Below are 20,216 nucleotides of genomic sequence, written 5' to 3' on the forward strand. Positions count from 1 at the left end.
TAAAAACTGGAAGTATAATACCAGCCTGCTGAATACTCCCCTAGAGGCAAAATCAGCTCCCTATTCAAAGCTCTCCCATTTGTGTATCTAGATGATTGCATTTACTGTAGCATGACACTGGAGATCTGTGTTGATTTACTTCTACTATGTGGCTTTCTAACAGAATTTATCATTTGGGGAATGTTGTCTACATGCCATTTTCCAAAAAGACTCAACTTTGCACCTGGCACTTTGAAATACATTTTGTCTGAGCAGGCCCAGCATAGGGGGCAAAATTTGAAGCACAGCACTGTCCAAATCCTCCACTCCTGCCAGTTGCCACATTACTTGAGTGGTTCATCAACGCTGCTTTTTCAGAATACTGATGGAAATGTTAAGTAGCAATGAGCTAATAAAATCACACTGTGATTTTAAGTGAAGAGTCCTAACAAAGAAAGCTGATTTAGTTAAATTACAAGTGCTTATCAACAAATGGTCACCACACTCCTATCTTCTGATTGCCTTATTACTTGTAATCTCTTCAACTTTGTCCAGGGACTGCTGATGGGGTAACTTGTGAGAACATGGCATGCCAGTTTGTCAAGTCTGCAGGTTTGAAATGTTTGTTCCCCCTAGGTGCTGCCTTTTCACTCTTTCGAGTTATCAAGGGGCTGCAGAGTTCTTTATCACCCTCAGCCTCTTTCTTTCCAGAGAGGGAACAGATGGTTTTATGGAGCACTTGGTCTCTTTCTGCATCATTCCAAAAGCACTAGCTCCCCTGCACAGGTTGCCAGGAATTAAAACAAATAACAAACCACACCAAAAAGCCCTTAAATTTTAACATACTGGAGTGGAGGTTTCATAGTCTTGACAGTACACCATCTGTCAGTTCTTCTGTGTATAACTGGAGAGCTAACCTCTGCACCTGGAACATAAGCTTGAGTTTTAAAAACAAAGTAGAAGGATCATCTGGGAGTTTGGGAATGCACCTTGCAGAAAGCTCAGAGAGGATAAACCACTTCCCTAAAGCAGGATCCCACTGCTTGTATGGAGTCTCTAGTGAGGCTGGGGCTTTACTGAACTACAGTACTTGAATGAAAAGGGTATTACAAGACACCAGATGATATATAGCTCTCTCCCATGACGACTAGTCAGATGTCCCCAGGAGCATCGAGGAGATTTGGGGGATCCAAGAGACTTGTCAGAAGCAGCATTTGTTCTCTCAGGCTCCTGCAGCAGCAGTTGAACACTGTTATTTTAACTCAGGGAGAGATTGTGGTGCTGCCAGTGTTGCTGTGGTGACTAATGAGTTTAATGCCACCTGCTGTAAACAGCTGGATTTAAAGCAATCAAAAGTAAGGACTCTTTAAACCACCAGCATTTTGGTTTTACAATGAGAATGCTTTTATCTTTGGAGAAGCAAAATAAGTGAGAAAGACAGAGAGTCTACTTGGTGTTGGGGACTGTCATCACATCTGCTGCCTGTGGATGCTTTTAGCTGTCACTTTGGACCAGGTCAGCAGTGGGATGTAATTTCCTACAGCCTCTCTGTGCCACTCAGCTCCCAGTGGCACGTGGAGCTGGGGGAGTGTGTCACACAAGCCCTGGCCCTTGGTCTCATTTGACACGTGCTGTAGATTCGTTGTAAGACACCTAAAACAAACATTTGTGTGAACATTAAGAGGGAAAGCATGTCATCAATAATAAGGTACAGGGGGAAATTACTATTAGTGTGTAATATTCATGCCAGTTGTGACCTTAAATTGTAAGGAATATTCAGCCTGTGAGAAGGGATGGACTGGGAACTCTAGAAGTTAAAAGAAACATTGCTTTGAATAAACTAGGCTTTTTCCTCTCAACAGCATAAAAGGGCATCTTCATGATGAATTTGGGAGAATAATCTTACTAAACGTTTCTAAATGGCTCTAAATTGTCCGTGCGTTGTATTTGCTGCCTTCCTCAGCGATTACTTCAGTAAATCTTCTCGCCAACGAATATCTCAGTGCCAAAGTCATAGGAGCCTTCGTGAAAGCAGCAGTGACATCTTGTGGCCCCTTCAGACAGACCCGAGCTCCGAGACCGTCCTGCGTCTCCTCTCGGCTGCTGGAACCCGCAGCTGTGCTGGTGCCCAGGACTCTGTTGATAGGGAGGCAGCTGCGTCTGACCTGCCCTTGCACAAACACACCGGACTCCACGGGGCATGTGCAGATGAAGATCAATCAGTCCGTACCATTTTCCCTACGTTGCTGCCTGAGAATCTGCCAAGCATGTAGAGATTCATATGTTTCCCTGTTTTATCCAGGTTATCCCACTGCTATCACTTTGAGAGTGTGTTGAGATCTTTACTCATCACTGACTTTCACTTTTGGGTTTCCACTCACTCAGTGTTAACTTAACTCCTCACTGGGGACCTGCAACTTCTGATTAGGCAATCAAGGTGTGCTGACCAACTATGCTCCCTCTGCAGTTAGTGGGGGCACACCTCCAGGAGGTAATTCTCATCTTAAATATCTATTTTAGGAGGAGATGAGTTGTTCTGGAGCTTGCTGTCTTTCTTCTGCCGTCCCACATATGAGCAGTGCCAGTGACCAGGAGTGCCACAAACGGGGCAGGCAAAACAGGATGTGGCACAGCAGCTGGCGTGGCAGCTTGTGCAGAAGAGCATGCAGGGAGAGTGCTGAAGCCCTGCCAACTCAACCAGGGAGCAATGGTGCCCACCTGCCAGAAAGCCACAGACTCCCTAAGCTCTGCACCCACCGTGGCCAATGCAGCTGCCCTGGCAGAGCTCCAGTGGGAATATGTGGTGCCTCAGGTGCCAGCTGCAGGGAGTGCCCTGCTTTTAGGCCAGCACCAACAGCAGAAGTGAGCAACCCCATGGGAGGTGTGCCCAAGTAGGGAACTCCTCTGCTCAGTGACAGAGCTCCATGAGAAGGATTCTTTAAGCTGCTGGGAGAAGTTTCTCAGTTGCCAGCCCTTGTTCTTTAGAGGGACTCCAACTTACCAGATGTCTGCTGGAAATACAGCAAAGCAAAGTATGTGGGGTGTAAAACTTCCCAACACAGATGGTGAGAGACCCAACTAGGGGAGGTGGTCGACTCACAACCCCTGTAGGTATTTGCAAGGCGTGGGTGTGTTGCTTAGTGATGGACTAAGCAGTGCTTAGATGGATGGTTTAGTGATGGACATGGCAGTGCTGGGTTAATGACTGGACTCAAAAGGTTTTTTCCACTCTAAGTGATTCTATGGTTCTTGGGCTGCACAGAGAGCCAAGGACTTGCTGGCAGCTCCAGCACAAAACAAGCCATCAAACAGCCTGTGGTGGGGCAGTCTGAGCTGTGCAGCACAGAGGACAGTACTGGGCAGGAGCTGAGTGTGGGGAGGAAGAGGATGAAGAAGAGCTGTTTCACCTTAGACCTAATAATGTAGCTCCCACGTGCCTGTAGGTTGGACACTTGGTGCTCAGGTGACTTAGCTGTGGCTGCCCTCTGTGGTGGTGGGACTTTCACCCTGGGAGAAAGGTGGTCATAACTTTCATGCAAAAAGTTGTTCTTTGTAAAACTGCAGGTTTTGGGCTTTTCCTCCTAGAAAGATGTGAGCTCAGTGATAAGACTATTTTTTCCTGTGGAAAAGCTATTACAATTATTTAATGTACCAATTCAGTATTTCTTTTCAGTGCAACAACACGATGAAGCAATATGTGAGGCTTTTAGCTTGATTTTGAATTCCAATTATAAATGCTGACTCAAAAAATTATTTGTATCAGCCAGTAGCTTTGTGATTTTTTTTTTTTAAACTGAATGATTGCAAAAAGAAGTGTATTTTTGTTCTGATTGTCTCCCAGGTTCAGTGACAGCTTTCACATCTTTCAGCTAAAGCTCAGATGCAGTAGCTTTTACTAACACTTTTCTGCTAACTTCGTGATATTCTCTTCACAACAGTATCCTTTGAAGAAGGATCCAGAGTTTATTACTAGATTTGATAATCAACTGTGTTAGACCCTGTCTATAACACATGTACCTTCTTTCTTCAGCACCAGTGGCACCAGAGATTACCTCCACAGAATATTACAACCACCTTTTGTATGTCACCTGGACCTATGGAGGAGATGGTACTGACCTTTCTCATTCCAGGATGCTGCATTGGATGGTCATTGCAGAAGGAAAGAAGAAAATCAAGAAGAGTGTAAGTATGAGTGGGGACTGTGTTGCTCATTTCTCTGGGCTTTTTTTATTCTTTTTTTTGGGGGGGAGGGAGGTGATGTTGCTTGCTTGGCTTGCTTTCCTGAGTTGATAACTTTGTATTACAAAGTTGCAGCAAGTTTAAAGTTTCAGAGATCTCAAAATAGCCAGTGAACAAAACGTTTCTATGGTAATCCAGTAATTTAGATAATTTAAAAATATCTTATAAACTTCTGAGTTGCAGACAGTAAAACAGTATTTTTTTTATTGAACAGATGCAGTCTTTTCAATTTTTAGGTATTAATAACCAGAGTACATTACTGGCTGAGCTTTTTTAGTTGATTCAAGCCAGGTGCTATCACTTTCCATTTTCTGACTTCATTAAAAAAATCCCTATAAATTATGTGGTTTTCATTTTATGTTTGAATACAAGTTTCACTAACCGATGGGATGAGGATTTCACACAGAATGTGTGCACTTCTTAGAAAACTTTGCTAGATATTTAGATGATTTTTTGGTACATTCTCTTGAACATTTTGAAAATTCACTTAGAGAAAGAAATCTGGCAGCACCAATTATGGATTAAAGTCATGGCACTGCAAGGTAGTGAGATGCGGGTTTAAGCTAAAGTAAAAGAGCAGCCCCTGGACTTACAGTGAGAAGTGTTTGCAATAATGGTGGAGCACTCCAGAGCAGGAATGTGAACAGCCAGAAGTGGAGCTTCATACAGCCTGTGGCCTCTGACTGTCTTCTACACCAGTATTGACCTTTCAATAGTTGGCAGGAAGAAAGTGTTCAGTCTTTTTCAAGGGAAACGTGTCTAGTCTTTTTCAAGGGAAAGTTTTCTGTTCTACTGAAGACTTAGCAGATGCTGAATTGAAAGTGTATTTTCAGCAGAAGTGCAAATTCATCAACAATTTTTGTTTGGGTTTATATGCAGTAACCTGCATAGCTTTCATTGGATTCCTTATGGCAACTAAATTCTAAAAAATTTTTGCAGTGATATCCCTCTCTTCCTTCTAAAAGTCATGATCTTGGTAAGGTTATTATTCTTCCAGTAAAAATCTAATTTCTCTGCCATTCGTAGAATCATAGAATCAGCTGGGTTGGAAAGGACCTCCAAGATCATCAAGTCCAACCCTTGATCCAACACCGCTGTGGTTACCAGACCATGGCACTAAGTGCCACATCCAGTCTCATCCTAAAAACTTCCAGGGACGGAGAATCCCTAGGCAGCCCATTCCAATGCCTGATTACCCTCTCTGTAAAGAATTTCTTCCTAATATCCAACCTAAACTTCCCCTGGCACAGCTTAAGACCGAGCCCTCTTGTCTTGCTGATAGCTGCCTGGGAGAAGAGACCCACGCCCACCTGGCTACACCCTCCTTTCAGGGAGTTGTAGAGAGTGATGAGGTCTCCCCTGAGCCTCCTCTTCTCCAGGTTGAACAACCCCAGCTCCCTCAGCCTCTCCTCATAGGACTTGTGCTCAAGTCCCTTCCCCAGCCTTGTTGCTCTTCTCTGGACCTGCTCCGGCACCTCAATATCCTTCCTGAACTGAGGGGTCCAGACCCGTGCTGGCTGGGTCTGATCCCTTGTCCATCCTGTAGGTGCTGTGTGATTGCACTGAGGAAGATCTGCTCCATAACCTTGCCAGGCACTGAGGTCAGGCTGACCAACCTGTAGTTTCCCAGGTCCACCTTTCAGCCCTTTTTATGGATCGGTGTGACATTCACCGACTTCCAATCATCTGGGACCTCCCCAGTGAGCCAGGACTGTTGGGAGATGATGGAGAGAGGCTTGGTGAGCTCTTCTGCCAGCTCCCTCATCACCCTTGGGTGGATCCCATCTGGTCCCACAGACTTATGAGGATCCAAGTGGCTCAGCAGGTCACCAACTGTTTCCTCCTGGATTACAGGGGGGCTATTCAGCTTCTTATCTCTGTCTACCAGCTCCAGAAGCCAGCTGTCCTCAGGACAACCTGTCTAACTGTTGAAAACTAAGGTAAAGAAGGTGTTAAATCCCTCAGTCTTTTCCTCATCTTTGATAACTATGTTCCCACCCATGTCCAATAAAGAATGGAGGTTTTCCTTGCCCCTCCTTTTGCTATGTATCTGTAGAAAGACTTTTTGTTATCCTTAACAGAAGTGGCAAGACTGAGTTCAAATTGTGCCTCCATTGATTATGAAAATTGTATATTAAATGAACATAAAATAAACATTTAATATGAAATCAAATTAAAAACAAAATCAAATATGTAATTCTACCCTAAACAAAAGATTAAAAATAGAGGGTATCTACAATACAGTATATCCACAAATAAAATAAAAACTTTAGAGATGTCTTTAGAAATGTTTGTCTTTATATCTTTTCAAGATAAGGGAACACAGAGAGCATTCTTTAGGAAAATCCTACAACGACCTATTTACAACTAACTTTTATGGTCCTACTCATATGGGTAATTATGGGTACACACTTGCAGGCATAAGAGTGTACCTGTTCTCCTAAACTCTTAGTCACTATATTGCAATCTCATAATGCGATTTACTGAAATTATTAAGATTGTTATTATGGTTGTTTTTCTTACGGGATTATTGAAATAAATAGGAAACACTGACAGACAATGCTGACTTTTTCTTCCTGCTCCTTGTGTATTTCCCAAGTCTCCATAGGAGTTGGTCAGATTTTAGAGAAGGGATGAAAATTTTGTGCAGAGCCCTGTTAGTCTTTGTTCAGAACTGTCAATTTCTCTTGCAACTGAAAACTTAATCTTGAAAATTGACTGTGAAAACCAGCATGAGATTCCTGAACATGCCCTTTGTAGATAGTGTACAAGTGCTCCAAAAAGTCTCTTTTGAGTTCTGTGTCCTTCTCCATGACCCTGGAGAAATGAGGGTAATAACAGGGAGAAGTTATTCACAATTTTTTGAAGCTCAGTTCAGTTTTGAGTCATATCTGATTTCAAACTTGCAGATGAATGAACTCAGACCCTGAGATCTATTGTCAAGTCAACAGGTCTCCTGGCAGGTGTTAGACTTGCCAAGGTGGATTTAATTTTCAGGTTTGTAGGATATATAAAGGCTTTGCCTACATGTCGCTTGTGTGCTCTTCTTAGAGGTATCTGACCTGATTTAAATTCCTCTAGAATTGCAAGGGACCCAAGTCCATGGCTTGTTTAGCATTTTAGCATTTTGCACAACTTGAAAAATCTAGATGCAAGAGTCTTCTCAGTGTGTGAGGGAGATTTTCTTTCTCCATAAATTTTCATATGGAAAGTGCAGCCTGAGATTGTCTTGTTTTTGCATTGTACTATTCTGCCAAACATTAATGCTTTCATAGTTTTTGGCAGTGGGAACTGGTTCATGTAGCAAGCCTGGACTATGCAGGAGACATCTGCTGTGATGCACAGAACTTCCTTTGTGATATATTAAGCAACCAGATTAATTTTACAAGGAAGGTGTATGGTTTGCATCATATTTAAGTTGGTGTGTGTCTAATTATTCAGGTAACACGCAATGTGATGACTGCAGTGTTGAGCTTGCCTCCGGGGGACATTTACAACCTTTCAGTGATTGCTTGTACTGAAAGAGGCAGCAATACTTCCCTGCCCCAGCTTGTGAAACTGGGTAAGAAAAGTTTATTTGTAAATTATAAACTCACTCCTTCTCTCGTTTGACTGTAAAAGTAACTCTGTCAGCAGATGCAGCACCTTCCTTGTTTCAGAATTATGTACCTGTGACCCCATTTCTTTTGCAAAGCTGCAATTTTCACCTCACCTTACTGTGAATGTTGTTTCGTTCCTGCATGTTAAGCTACTCTTCTAAAATAGTTTTGCTTTTGAGTAAGAGTGTCAGAATTTGACTGTAAATGGAAGTAGGAGAGTGGAAATCATTTAGTGCCTCTCTGAGACAACAACACAACTTCATAGTTGCTTCCCTAAGGTCTTGAACATATGCAGGTTTTGAGAATGGCAACTCAGGCTTCACAGAGTGATTTTTCAATAAAAAGCAGAACCTTTCTTGTTTCTGAGAAGCCTATTTCTGGGTCTGCACTCCTGGCAGATGCCACCTGGTCTGCTTTCCTGTCTCCCCTCCTGTCTCCCTGGACATCTGCATAGTCTTCAAACAACAAAAATACACCCTTAAGTAACATCAATGACAGTGCTCTTGAGAAAAACAGTCAGATTTGTGGTTGTGGAATCCACCTTTGTTATAAGTGAAATATGTGTAATGTACTCAAAGAAACGAAAGACGACTTGAGAACTTGATCCTTAAGGAAAGACTTTAAAATATGACTTTCTGCCTAACATCTTCCTTTACCTGGGAGGAAGACTAGACACTGCACCATTGTACCTTAAGAAATTTTATTTCTCTTTTGAATGTACTTAGAATTGTTGAGTCTTAGGTACCTAAAATTGTGAAATTTCCCAGTGTGCCAGACTGCTCTAGCAGGCATTAACTCCACTGTGAAGGTGGGTGAAGAAAAGTTTGTGATTTCAAACTGGATTATCTTCCCTACATGAATAATAAACCTTTTGTGAGTCATGGTGAAAGAAGTGAGTTTAAAGTACTCTATAATTACTAATTGGATTAGAGGTATTGAAGCAACCATTGTCCTTTTATGTTTTTCAAAACTCTTAGTCAAATTGCTTAAACGGTGCTGGGCTAAGCAGTGCAGAGACAACAATCTGAAGTTCTTCCAGGTCTTTTGACCGAAGGCAATATTTGAAAGATGTAGACAAATTCTATGAATCTTTTCTTCCCTTTGCAAGCCCTGTCCACTGTTTCCCCCACGCCTTTTTTCTGTGTGCAGTTACATGTGTATTTGTCCCTGTGGCTGAGTGGGTGTGTGTGTGAGGGTGCTACAATTGTCCAAAGATTCTGGGGAGGTGTTTCAAAATACCACCTAGCTTTATCTTTCAGACATATTCGTGTTCTACACCCTGCAGCACAGTTGTATCTTCCTGTTCTTTCCTTAAGGACAGGCCCTTATTGAACTGAGGCGGGTATTTCGCCTCTCATTTCCAACAACAAAAAGGTGGAATGAATTATGTTTTGATAAATCCCTTCTAGAATTCTGCCTGTGGGTTCTTCATTGGGTTGAGTTTTGGGGTTTTTTCCCTTTATGATGTCTGAAGTTTGAATAGACAGTAGTAGGGGTGTTTTACCAGAGGTTTTTCTTCTCTCTGTTTCTCAGAGGAGCAGTGGGAATTGTAATTAGCAGTAGTGGAAACTGAGTCTAAGTGATAGACGACTTGGCAATTGGCAGTCATTTAAGCATTCCTGCCAAATGCTCTTCCCTCCATGATGTTTGCTTCATCCTGGCAACTTTCCACTTGCAGAAAAATCGAGCCATTTGCTGGAGGCAAAGGGAGGATTTGCTTGGGATGATGCCCAAACGCAAACCTCATGTTTTAATTGAGGCCATTTTTTTTACCTGGAGTGAGAGATGGAATGTGTTTCTGAATCCAAGAGCAGATATATGGGTGTAATTATGGGAGAGGGATGCTTTCCTTTGTAGTGCTGGGATAATATGTACACTGCAATCCCTGTGGCACACATGAATGTGCTTCAGTCCCTGCCCAACTCTCTCCATAATGCCAATGTAATTTTGGCAGCCTCTAACACAGATCTGATTGTTTCAGGATCAGATACATCTCCAAAATGTCTATAACTACTTGAACAAGTCCTTTGTGCCCTTTCGTGTGGTGGATCTTACACATCACATCCAGGTTCCTGTGACAGCATCTCACAGAATGAGAATAACAAATTATTTGTGAAGGAAAAGAATAAACCCAAAACGTTCTTGTGCATCACTCATTTTATGCAGTGTGTCAAAATCCTGGAATCAGTCCAATAATTGAGAATGACAGCTTTAATTAAACATCCATAGATGAGGAAATCTGAAAACTGTGGAGAACAGTTCAGAAGTGTACAGCCCAAACTTCACAACCTCTAGAGGCAAACCAGAAGAGCCCAGGGTGCCTAAGGCCCTTAAATGTTAGCCTGGGGAAAAAAAAAAAAAAGACTGCAAGTGTTTGTTTAAACTGATAATTGACTAAATATTTCTTCTGCAACAATTAAATGAACCTAGACAGTCTTTGCTTGTGGGAAGCTGCTTCTTTATCATCTCCTGGGGCAGGCCTTGAGAAGAAGAGCTTTCTCAGGCCAAATGTGTTGCTAACAGGTGGACAGTCATCTTCTCTGAAAGAGTCTCTGCTAACATTGTTCTATTAATAGAATCCACTGATCATCCTCAAACAAGGGCTCTGCTGAAAAGGGAAGTGAAGTAATTATCCATCTGTCCAAATAGAGAACAGTTTAAATAGAGAAGAAAAACCAACACACTTCATCATCTTCCCATTTTACAGTGGTAGTCTATCATCATGAGAGGTTTTACACTGGCAGATTTTATCTGAAGGAAATGAAGGATAGAAGGGCATCCAGCACTGCTTTCATTTTTTTTCATTTTTCTCAGTTGTCTGGAAACTTAAAGATAAGCTTAATAAAAGGAGATTTTTTTTTTTTCTCTTAATCAGAACCAGCGCCTCCAAAATCATTGTTTGCTGTCAACAAGACTCAGACCTCTGTGACGCTGCTGTGGGTGGAAGAAGGAGTGGCTGATTTTTTTGAAGTCTACTGCCAGCAGGCTGGATCTGGTCAGGAAACAAAAGCCCAGGTATGTAAGCGTCTCTTCTTTGGTTTCTGCTCTTCATCTCTGAAACTGAGACTGGGCCTTGCGTCTTTCTGGTTTGGCTTCTGCTATTTGGCATGTGCATGTAAAGCCCAGTGACATTTTATACCAAATGTGATAACGTAGCTCAGAATTAAACCTTTAAAAGCTAAACTACTAAAGCATTTCGAATGCTAAAATATTTTGTTATTTTTCAATATTAAGGTTGGCTTCTATCTTATTGGTGAGATAACTAGTTGGACAGAAGCTATGTGAATCCAACAGTGTCAGGCTTTGGCTACTCATGAAAATGGATCTAAAATGCCATGCAAAATGTAAAGGGCCACAAAACTAAGGGAATGTCAATTAGCAAGAAGGGAAAAATGGTCAGGTAACTTGATAAGGAATGGGAAAAAATAGACATATTTAAAGGGCATGAGATCTTTTATGCAGCATCTATTTATTTCTGGCACACTTTATTTCTGGTTTTGAGATCTGTTAAGCAGTAGTTCCAGTTAAGTTCAGTAGTAGCTTCATTGCTATTCAAAGATTACCTTTCTGCTGCAAATGTGGCTGCTTCTCATGCATTTTGTCTCAGAGTATGTTCTTCAAGGCTCACTTTCTCAGCCTCAGAAATGAACCTCCTTTTCTCTCTGTCCAGTTAGGTACTTGTGCTCAGAGGCCACCTGAATACAGGAGTATTTAAACTGAAAATGCTGTTCAGTGAAAAAGAGAGAGCAGTAGTAGATTTAATTCCTTGTCATTCAGTGCAACATGTGAGGTTTACTTTGTGGTTTAGCTGATGCTATAGTGAATCACTGTGAGCATATGCCATGAAACATCATTTTCTCATGTGGACTATCACACATAAGGGGGAAACATTCAGGAAAGAAGTGAAAAATAAGCTAGTTAAACCACTGACTATCACAAAAGAGACTTGCACACTCTTTAATCCTATGGCATACCAATCTGAATTATCTAATATTCTTTTAAAATAGAAAAAGACACTGACTAAAGGCAAAAAAAATCTTTATATGGACTTTAATCTTTTGGATAATTTGGAATCCACATCTAGATTCCTGGTTTTTCACTCTGTATGGCTAAAGATCATGAACTCATTATCACTTAGCAGAGATTCAAAATAACGATGCAATCAGGCAAGGAAGGTACCGCAGGATTTGCAACTTTAGGGCAGAGCAGATCTGGTTTAAGAACATCAGGAAAAGACTGCTTCATTTGACAGATGCTTCAGTGGGTGTCACATTTGTTGACATGAACATCTGACACGGGGTAATGCACAGAGATTGTCAGCTCACTGCTCATTAGATTCATCACTGTCTTTTCTGTCTCTATGAAGAAAACAGGAAAGGCTCCTTTTTTGAGCTGCAAAAAGGGATGCTTTCCAAATGAACTGGTGAAAATTCTTTGTGATTTTCCGTGCTAATTACATGGACATTTTTTGTCCCTTTCCTCCATCTTTAAATCAGCAAAGTGGAAAGCAAGAGCTTTCCAGGTTTGAACATCTTGGATTTTGGTTGACTAATTTAAATTTCCTGGAGGGGAAAATGGAAAACATCCAACCAAGTGCAAATGCCAAAGAGTGGCCTCTCCTTTCAGCTCAGGCAATAAGACTCTCCTCCCTTCTATTTATGCCCATGTGATTTCATCTGCATAATGCACCTCAGAATTACACTACAACAGGAGCCCTTGCAAGCCTAGGATTAGGCCAGGACTGAGAACAGGCTGTTGTAAACAGTGCTTGAGACTTGTTACAGCACCTTGCACTCTCCATCTGGAGTTCATTCGTAACACTTCTTCTTCTTCCCTTTCTAAACTACTGGTTCAGTGTCTCTGTTTTTGCAACTCCAAACCACCCGTGGTTTTACTGGACAGTATAGAAATTTGAAGACCTTCAGGAGCTTTAAGTCAACGCACATGGAGTACTTGTGTTGGTTTTCATTTGTTTTATCGACATTTAAAAATGACAAAAGCGTTTACCGGGGTCATAGTAATGAAAACATTTTATAAATATGTTATTTAAAGAGTTTCTAGCTAGAAGAACTGAGGTGTAGGATGTCTGATCATAGTTATTACCAAAAGGCTCTGCTCTAGCTTTGTTTTTCACCTGGGCCGCTCAAAGGGCTCACATCCAGAGGAACTGCCTCAGGGGCAGAGATGACATGCATTCATATGAGGGTGCAGAGGTTGTGGCTGTCTTGGCTGTGCTTTGAATAAGAATAACTTTGCTTTCCTCCTGCCTGTATGGCTTAGTAACCAGAGCTCCTGAGCACTGCCCACCTCTGAGGGTGTCCTGGAGGTCACAGCTCTTGCCCCCACCAGGCATGTGCCTGACCAGCCTGCTGTGAGGCACCCATCCTCCCCTCCTCAAAAAGCATTGAGGTCCTTTGGCTGCTCTGGGCTGTTCTTGCTGCTGTTTTCACCCTATCCCTCTCCCCTTTTCTGCCAGACTACCTGTCTATTTTCAAGGGCAGATCCTGATCACCTTCCCTGTGTTTCAAGGTGCTGATTTCTTTCGCCAGATCTTGCTTTATCCAGTCAATTATGTGGAGCACTGATTTGTGCTCTTGCATTTGCAGGAGAGACAAACTTCTGTGTGTTTTTCCCCATGTCCACAGGAACCTGTCACCGTCTCTTCACACGTCGTGACCATTTCCAGCCTAACCCCTGCCACTTCCTACAACTGCAGCGTGACCACCTTCAGCCACAACAGCCCCAGCATCCCCACTTTCATTGTGGTTTCCACCATGGGTAAGCAGCACTTCCCTGCTTTCTTCTTCCTTATCCAGCTTCATCTGTTTCCCCTTGCTTTCTAAAGCTGCGCTTTGTAATGTTGGCCCCAGGGGTTTTTCGTGTCATGGAAAGGCTGCCAGATGTGGATGGGATGGGGAAGCAGCTTTAAAATGTCCTTAGAAAAGTCCCCACGAGGGAGTTTGACTTGGAAAAATATAAACTAGAGGGTCAATTCTGTACTGGGTTTTAGAAATCAGGGACCTAATTTGTGGTGTCAATACTGTATATCAGGGTAATGCTTGATGACATTTATGGAGAAAAATGTGTTCTCAGCCAATCCCAAACAAGAGGAAAATCAAATTCATGAGCTGTTAAGGCTTTCTGCATTCATCAAAGAAGTGAGAGAGAAGGGGAAAGGCCACTGCAGGACATTGAGCAGTCCCAGCCAAAGGATGGAAGATCCCTAGACTAGTAATGAAGATTGGCTCTATACTGGCTCTGAAATAAAAATAATGGTGTTGAACTGGTCAGAACACTGGACTTTCCTTTAAAATCTCCCCTTCTCAGTGCTCAGTGTCATCTCTGCTTAGCTGGGGAGTTGCACAGCTTTAGTCCCTTGTCCTGTACATAATACCACTCCATGATGGAGTTCAGTGTCTGATTCTTAGCTTAAAACTCTCCATGCTTTTTAATCTAAAAAATGCTTCCATAGAAACTGTGAATGTAAAGTTATTCTGAGCACACAAAGTAGAGAGATTTTAATATACAACAGAGTAGCCGGTCTCATATTAGTATAGTCCATAACCATGTAATATGAAACAAAAATAAATCAAGGTGTTGTTACTGAGAGTTGATTTCAGTCATTATTTAAAACAGAATATTTTGTTTAAATTTATCTTCCAGAGTAATTAATCAGTTTCAAGCCACCCAGTAAATTACAGTGCCTCAGCCTATTATTTTGTTTCTGGGTCAGAAAAAGTATTGATTATTGTTGAAGAACAACTTCTGAGTTGAAATGTGATGATCAACATAGATGATGGTGAATATCTGTATTTTATGTTACCATCACCATTTTCTCTTGCGTTGGGAATGTCAGTTAAGAAGGAAAAAAAAAACCAAATCAGAAGCACCAAAGTTTAACAAAAATGCCAGAGTGAAGTCAAAAGAAATTTCCTAAGCCACAGAAGTATTCTAAGAGAAAAAACCTGGTTAAAACCTTGCTTTATTTCTTGTGGTAGATTTTCCTCTCTGCAACATTCTGAATGAGTTCAGTTTAAAAAAAAATAGCACTATCATAATTCAGGGCAAAACAAAACAAAGTTGTCACTGCTTCTGAATTGAATAACTGAGAATCATTTTTTGTATTTACAGTCACTGAGATGAATCCCAATGTAGTGGTAATCTCTGTGTTAGCCATCCTGAGTATCCTTCTGATTGGACTGCTGCTGGTGACTCTTATTGTACTCAGAAGAAAACACCTACAAATGGCCAGGTAAGTCCAGATTTATGCTAATTGCAAAAAAAAATCAGCCAACAACAAACACATCATGACAATAGTTTCAATTAAGAATGTGCTACTCAAGATGCTTGTGAACAGGATGCCTTCAAAATAGTTGTTTTATTGCTGTTTAGGAGTAGCATGTCTTCTTCCTCTATCTGCTTTCATTCTTGACCTGAGTTATAAGCCTCAACCTTTCTCTCATTTTGAGCTTTGCAAGACTAATTTATAAGGGTTGTGTCGGGAATGTAAATGACAATTAGGATCTGAGGCAACCAGACACAAGCAGGACACCAGGATGTCTCATGAGTCTTTCATATGGTTTGGAACAGATTTTCTGTATCAGGAGATAACATGGTTTGTTCATCAGGTCCAGGATGATGCATTTCGGAGGCCATGTGAGGCCTGAGCCCTGGCAGCCAAACCCCTGGGGTGAGGCAAGATGTGCCCAGTGTCCTGAGATCTCTCTCTAGAGTATTTGCTGGTCTGCCCTCAAATGGGAACTGCAGCTTGGGCTCACCTAAATCTTGTGTTTCTGTGCAGTCAGGGTGCAGCCATCTATGCACAGAGACACATGAACCCAGGAGGATCTCATGTTCCGCTGTTCACTCCTATCATTAATGATCCCATTTTGTTCTGACGCACAGAGGAAGGGAAAAATTATCTTTTTCTGACAGAACCTTCGGCTGTCTGCACCAATCACTTGTACCTGGCTATTAAAATTCAATTTCCTTTTTTTTAGGTGATCTTACCTATATCAGTTCTCTTTTGTCTGGGTTATGTTATGGCATGTGTGATCTGCAGCAGTTTCTCCAAACCCTAGATATGTGTTTTACCTCCTAGTTTTGGACGTGTCATGGAGTCTTCATTCTTTAAAAAAATCTATGCAATATATTTTTTATTAATTTATTGTACCATGTCAAGAAAGGAAGTTATTTCATGTAAAAAAACTTCAGTGAAAAATCTTGCACTTAACTACCTAGTAGATACTGCATTTTATGTGTTGTGTCTTGTCTGTGTATTCCATACAACAGATGACCCCATCACACATATTTTGCAAGTTATCTCTTTCAGAGAACATTATGTGATTTGTTCCTTTTACAAGTAACTATCTCTGTGAAAATCCCAGCTAAATTAATTCTCTTTCCTATGTAATTACTGTGCAGGCAGCCCAAAGCTTTTTTTTTTTTCTCTTCATCACTGCTTCTAGCCACAGAAGATAAACATCCCAGAAGGAAATTTTAAAAAATAAATCCAATAAGAAGCTGCAATCAATTGTTTGCTTAAATCAAGAAATCAAAAATAGTCAAGTCAGTTTATAATTCATAGCTGAAAATAATGGACTTGTGATAAATTCCCTGGAATGTTATTCAGGAATTCTTTTTCTTTTCCCCCCAATTATTTTCTCAACTCAAAATTACCATGGTCCTGCAAAAAGGACACAATTAAACATCTTCTCCTTAGAGTGGGGACAGTGAATATTTAGTATAGAAAGGTAAATATTTAGCATCAGTGCTGAGGCCAGAAAACAGTGCTAGTGCTCGACTATGGAAAGCACAAATCTGGACAGAAGATGAGATCTATTAGAGAAATTTATTAACAACTTCTTCCTTGTTTCACTTCACTCTTTGAAAGCATTTTTAGGTAATTTGATCTCAGGTGGTGCTGAACATTTATTGGTTTTGGACAAGGGATTTGATTTTGTTAAGGGATTTCAGTTCCTTTTGTTACAGCTTATCTCAGACTTAGTCACAAATGTGAGTGTTCAGCACTTTTCTGCAACTCCAAGATTTCTGTGTTAAATCAAGCTCACTGCAACCATTGTGAATCCAAAAATGTTAATTTTTTATCTAATGGTCTTCCTGAAACAGGGAATGTGGGGCTGGAACCTTTGTGAATTTTGCATCTTTAGAGAGAGATGGAAAGCTTCCCTATAACTGGTGAGTGTTTGAAGCAAAGCTTATGTTTTCTCCCATCCCTGCTTTTTGGCAAATATTATCTATAATGTTAAAGTGCCTATTTTTTATGTCATTGCTGTCCCTCTTTAGGATTAAACTACTATACCTGCTAATGTGGTATTTTATTCCTTGAATGTATTTTATTTTTTGAATGATGACTGAAGACATGCATTCTGTCACCTGCTATTTTTAGTAGGGAATGATGTACATACCTGTCAGCCAAGTTGCATAGATGTGTTTTGGGAGGATTTTTTTTTCCTTTCTCTTTCAGACATATTTTCTAAAATAACACAACTTTGGAAACTTGATCTATAAATCCATTAGCACTTCCATATATTTATATCCCAGAGTAAGTTTGCCTGTAGATGACTAATTAGCAACTGTCTTCATGCAGTGGCATTAATTAATATTTCCTTACACTGCAAGGCTCAAATATATACTCTAACTTAATGTTCAGTGTTGTTGAAAAAAAATAAATCCTAAACATATTCTTGCTAGTCTAGAAAACCACCTGCAAGGGTTGCAAGTACTGACTATGGACTCCAAACCATCACTGTCACCGTCAGCTGAAAAGAAGTATTTGAATGAAGAAAGTCTGTAGGATTAGCTTTTATAGCAGTAAAAGGCTTTGAGAGCTACCTGACTGGCACCGGCATGGTCATTTCCACTCCTATTTTGATAATCAAATGAGTGGGGATGACAGACTCGAGGTTTGAAGTTTTGTCAGCAGAAATCTCTACAAAAACCTTTTTCAAGGCAAGTCCAAGCACAGATATTTAAAAGCGTAACATCAGCCCCATTCCAGTATGTAAGAAGGAGAAAACATGTGCCTCGGTTTTACAGCCATGGTCAACTTTGTTGACAGCTAAGAAGTTGGAAAGCAGAGTTGGTGTGCAGGGAACTGCTTCCATGATCTCATAGGACACAGCCTTCCAACAGGGATGGGATTAAATGGTTTGACACTGCACTACAACAAGCCTTTTGCTAATAAGCATGCAAACTGAACTAACAAGCCCAGTGAATCTTGTCAATACCTCACTGTGCTGCTAATTAACTGGGTATTAAACAAGCTTCACTTGCTTGGTTCAGCTTTAATAGCAGCCAGCTGTATGCTGTGCAAACGAAGCCATCTTTCAGCTTCTCTTGCTTGGACTATATTAATGGCAAAGAAGGCAGAAGATCAAACACTCACGTTAATTAAATAGCCAAGCTTGAATGAAATGATTAAACTGGCAACAGACGTTATTAAAACCATAAAAGGCTTTTTTTTTTAATGGGAAGGGGAATTAATAGGTTTGGATGTGAAAGTGAAGGTTCTTGTTGCTTGATTTGGTGTGTGTGTATGTATGTGTGTGTATATATCTATGTGTATATACACGTATATATACACACACATAAATTATGTTATAAAAATATAAATTTGGGAAAATATTCCTGCTTAATATCTCCACAGTTTTATGTAACTGATGGCAGTGTACCCTAATCCTGTGGTCCCTATTTATCTGAGAGTTGTTTTGTCTGCCTCTGTTGTCTAATGTCTAGACCAGATTCACCATCAATCCAGGCAGCCAAATGGTAAATATGGTACCAAAGAGAAGGATGAAGAAACCCATTTTGCTTGGGGTCATTCCAGGGAATCTACTAAGGGGGGTATGGGCATATCCACTGCTTCCTAAGGGAAGATCAGCTCAGCAGAGTTTTCAGGATATAAACAGTCTCTGCCTCTCTTTCTTTAAGTAAAGTTGTTCAGTACATGTGAGCAGTATGTGAAAGACTACATAACTGCATGAAAACAATTTTGTATTTTCTGGGCAGTTACACATTTTTCATGCGTTGAATGAAATCAGTTGGCTTAGATATCAGAGCTCTTAATCAGTGAACAACATTAATTAGGTTTGCAAGCACATTAGCCCGTGATTTGATAAAGTGTGGAAAATTCTTGTGATGATTTGATGATGAAAGAGGCTCAGGCCTAAATAATTCCTTTTGCTTCTGTAGGGCAAGAGGAAGTAAAAACCTCACTTGGAGTTTTCCAAAGGAAATAGGTGTATTCCAGCTAAATCATCACTTCTCTCTTCTGAGCCTAAAGGAAACCTAATTGTGGCACCAGAAATCTCTTTAGGGAAAACCAAATTTCATCCTCAGTTCAGTCCCACAGAGACTCACCAACTGATGAGCCCTAAGGCCTGATGCTGCAGTTGCTATGGCATATGATTAACTAGAACAGGCTCTTGCTTCTGGCTGACCCACACAATTCCTCCCAATGCCTGGGGAAGGTGCCCTGCAGAAACTGCACTGCCCATTTCCTTTACAGCAGCAAAACCCATAAAAGCATAACTTGCAGGTTTCACCATGTTTGGGCAGAAGTTTCCTCCACTGGTTGGAAGATTAAGATGAGAGATGATTACATTTGACATGACTTGTTTGTCAGGGGAAAAAAACAGTATCTACTGACTTTTAAGAGCCAAGAGTACTGAACAAGGAAATTTCACTTTGTAGTTCCTCTTTAGAACAGTTGCAGAAGGATGGTATTGCTTTTTAAGACAGCAGATTTGCTGAAGGGTTAAAAACACACTGAGGTTGTATTTGGGGAAAAAAAAAAAAAAAAAAAAAAGAAATCCTTCCACTGGAGAAATGTTTGTTTACTGGGTTAATGTGTAGCAGAATCTGGTAAATGGTTTGTAAATGATTTAGAAGTTTAGAATTATTTTGTACTCCGGTTTCCTTTAGCCACAATTAAACCTGATGTGAATAGTTATTTGTAGAAACCACAGTTAGAAGAATTGTTTAAACCATGTTTAGCTGAAAACCTAAGTGATAATTTAAAGCATTCTCTAAAATGTTATATGGATGCTTTCAGAAATCTGACTCAATGGAGAGTATTAGGAGATATTAGAAGCATCTGAATTTATATCTGATATAGATCTTCTGGTACCCACAGAATCACTTGCAGGAACAAACATGGGAGATTATAATAGCTGTATATGGTAAAAACAAGCCTTGTCAGTCCTGAAATATCTCAAAACATCAGAAAATAGACTTAGTACCACCTATGTAATAGCTATAAACCTGTTGATGATATTTTCATACCCTTTTTACTCTTAAAATTTGGAATAACAGGTCTGAATCAATACTATAAAACACATTTATTTTGATCATATAGAATTTTCTGTTGTATAACTG

The 20,216-nt window shown here is 40.6% G+C and overlaps 1 protein-coding gene and 1 long non-coding RNA gene across 4 annotated transcripts in view; one reads left to right on the forward strand and one right to left on the reverse strand.

The window, feature by feature from the left end:
• PTPRO (protein tyrosine phosphatase receptor type O) overlaps nt 1-20,216 on the forward strand; it is a 154,465-nt gene that overhangs the window by 114,599 nt on the left and 19,650 nt on the right. For all 3 annotated transcript variants that reach the window (XM_064654359.1, XM_064654360.1, XM_064654361.1), the window contains exons 11-16: nt 4,010-4,161; nt 7,660-7,780; nt 10,693-10,832; nt 13,463-13,595; nt 14,949-15,069; nt 16,947-17,015. In XM_064654359.1, the coding sequence (XP_064510429.1) occupies nt 4,010-4,161; nt 7,660-7,780; nt 10,693-10,832; nt 13,463-13,595; nt 14,949-15,069; nt 16,947-17,015 (736 nt within the window). The remainder of the gene's footprint in view (nt 1-4,009; nt 4,162-7,659; nt 7,781-10,692; nt 10,833-13,462; nt 13,596-14,948; nt 15,070-16,946; nt 17,016-20,216) is intronic.
• On the reverse strand, nt 11,286-18,043 carry LOC135414083 (uncharacterized). Its single transcript, XR_010430568.1, has 3 exons — nt 17,673-18,043; nt 15,828-15,957; nt 11,286-11,512 (listed from the first exon to the last, which is right to left on the reverse strand). It is a non-coding gene; the product is annotated as an uncharacterized LOC135414083 (long non-coding RNA).

The sequence above is a fragment of the Pseudopipra pipra genome, chromosome 5 (genome assembly GCF_036250125.1).
Source record: "Pseudopipra pipra isolate bDixPip1 chromosome 5, bDixPip1.hap1, whole genome shotgun sequence".
Classification (NCBI taxonomy): Eukaryota; Metazoa; Chordata; class Aves; order Passeriformes; family Pipridae; genus Pseudopipra; species Pseudopipra pipra.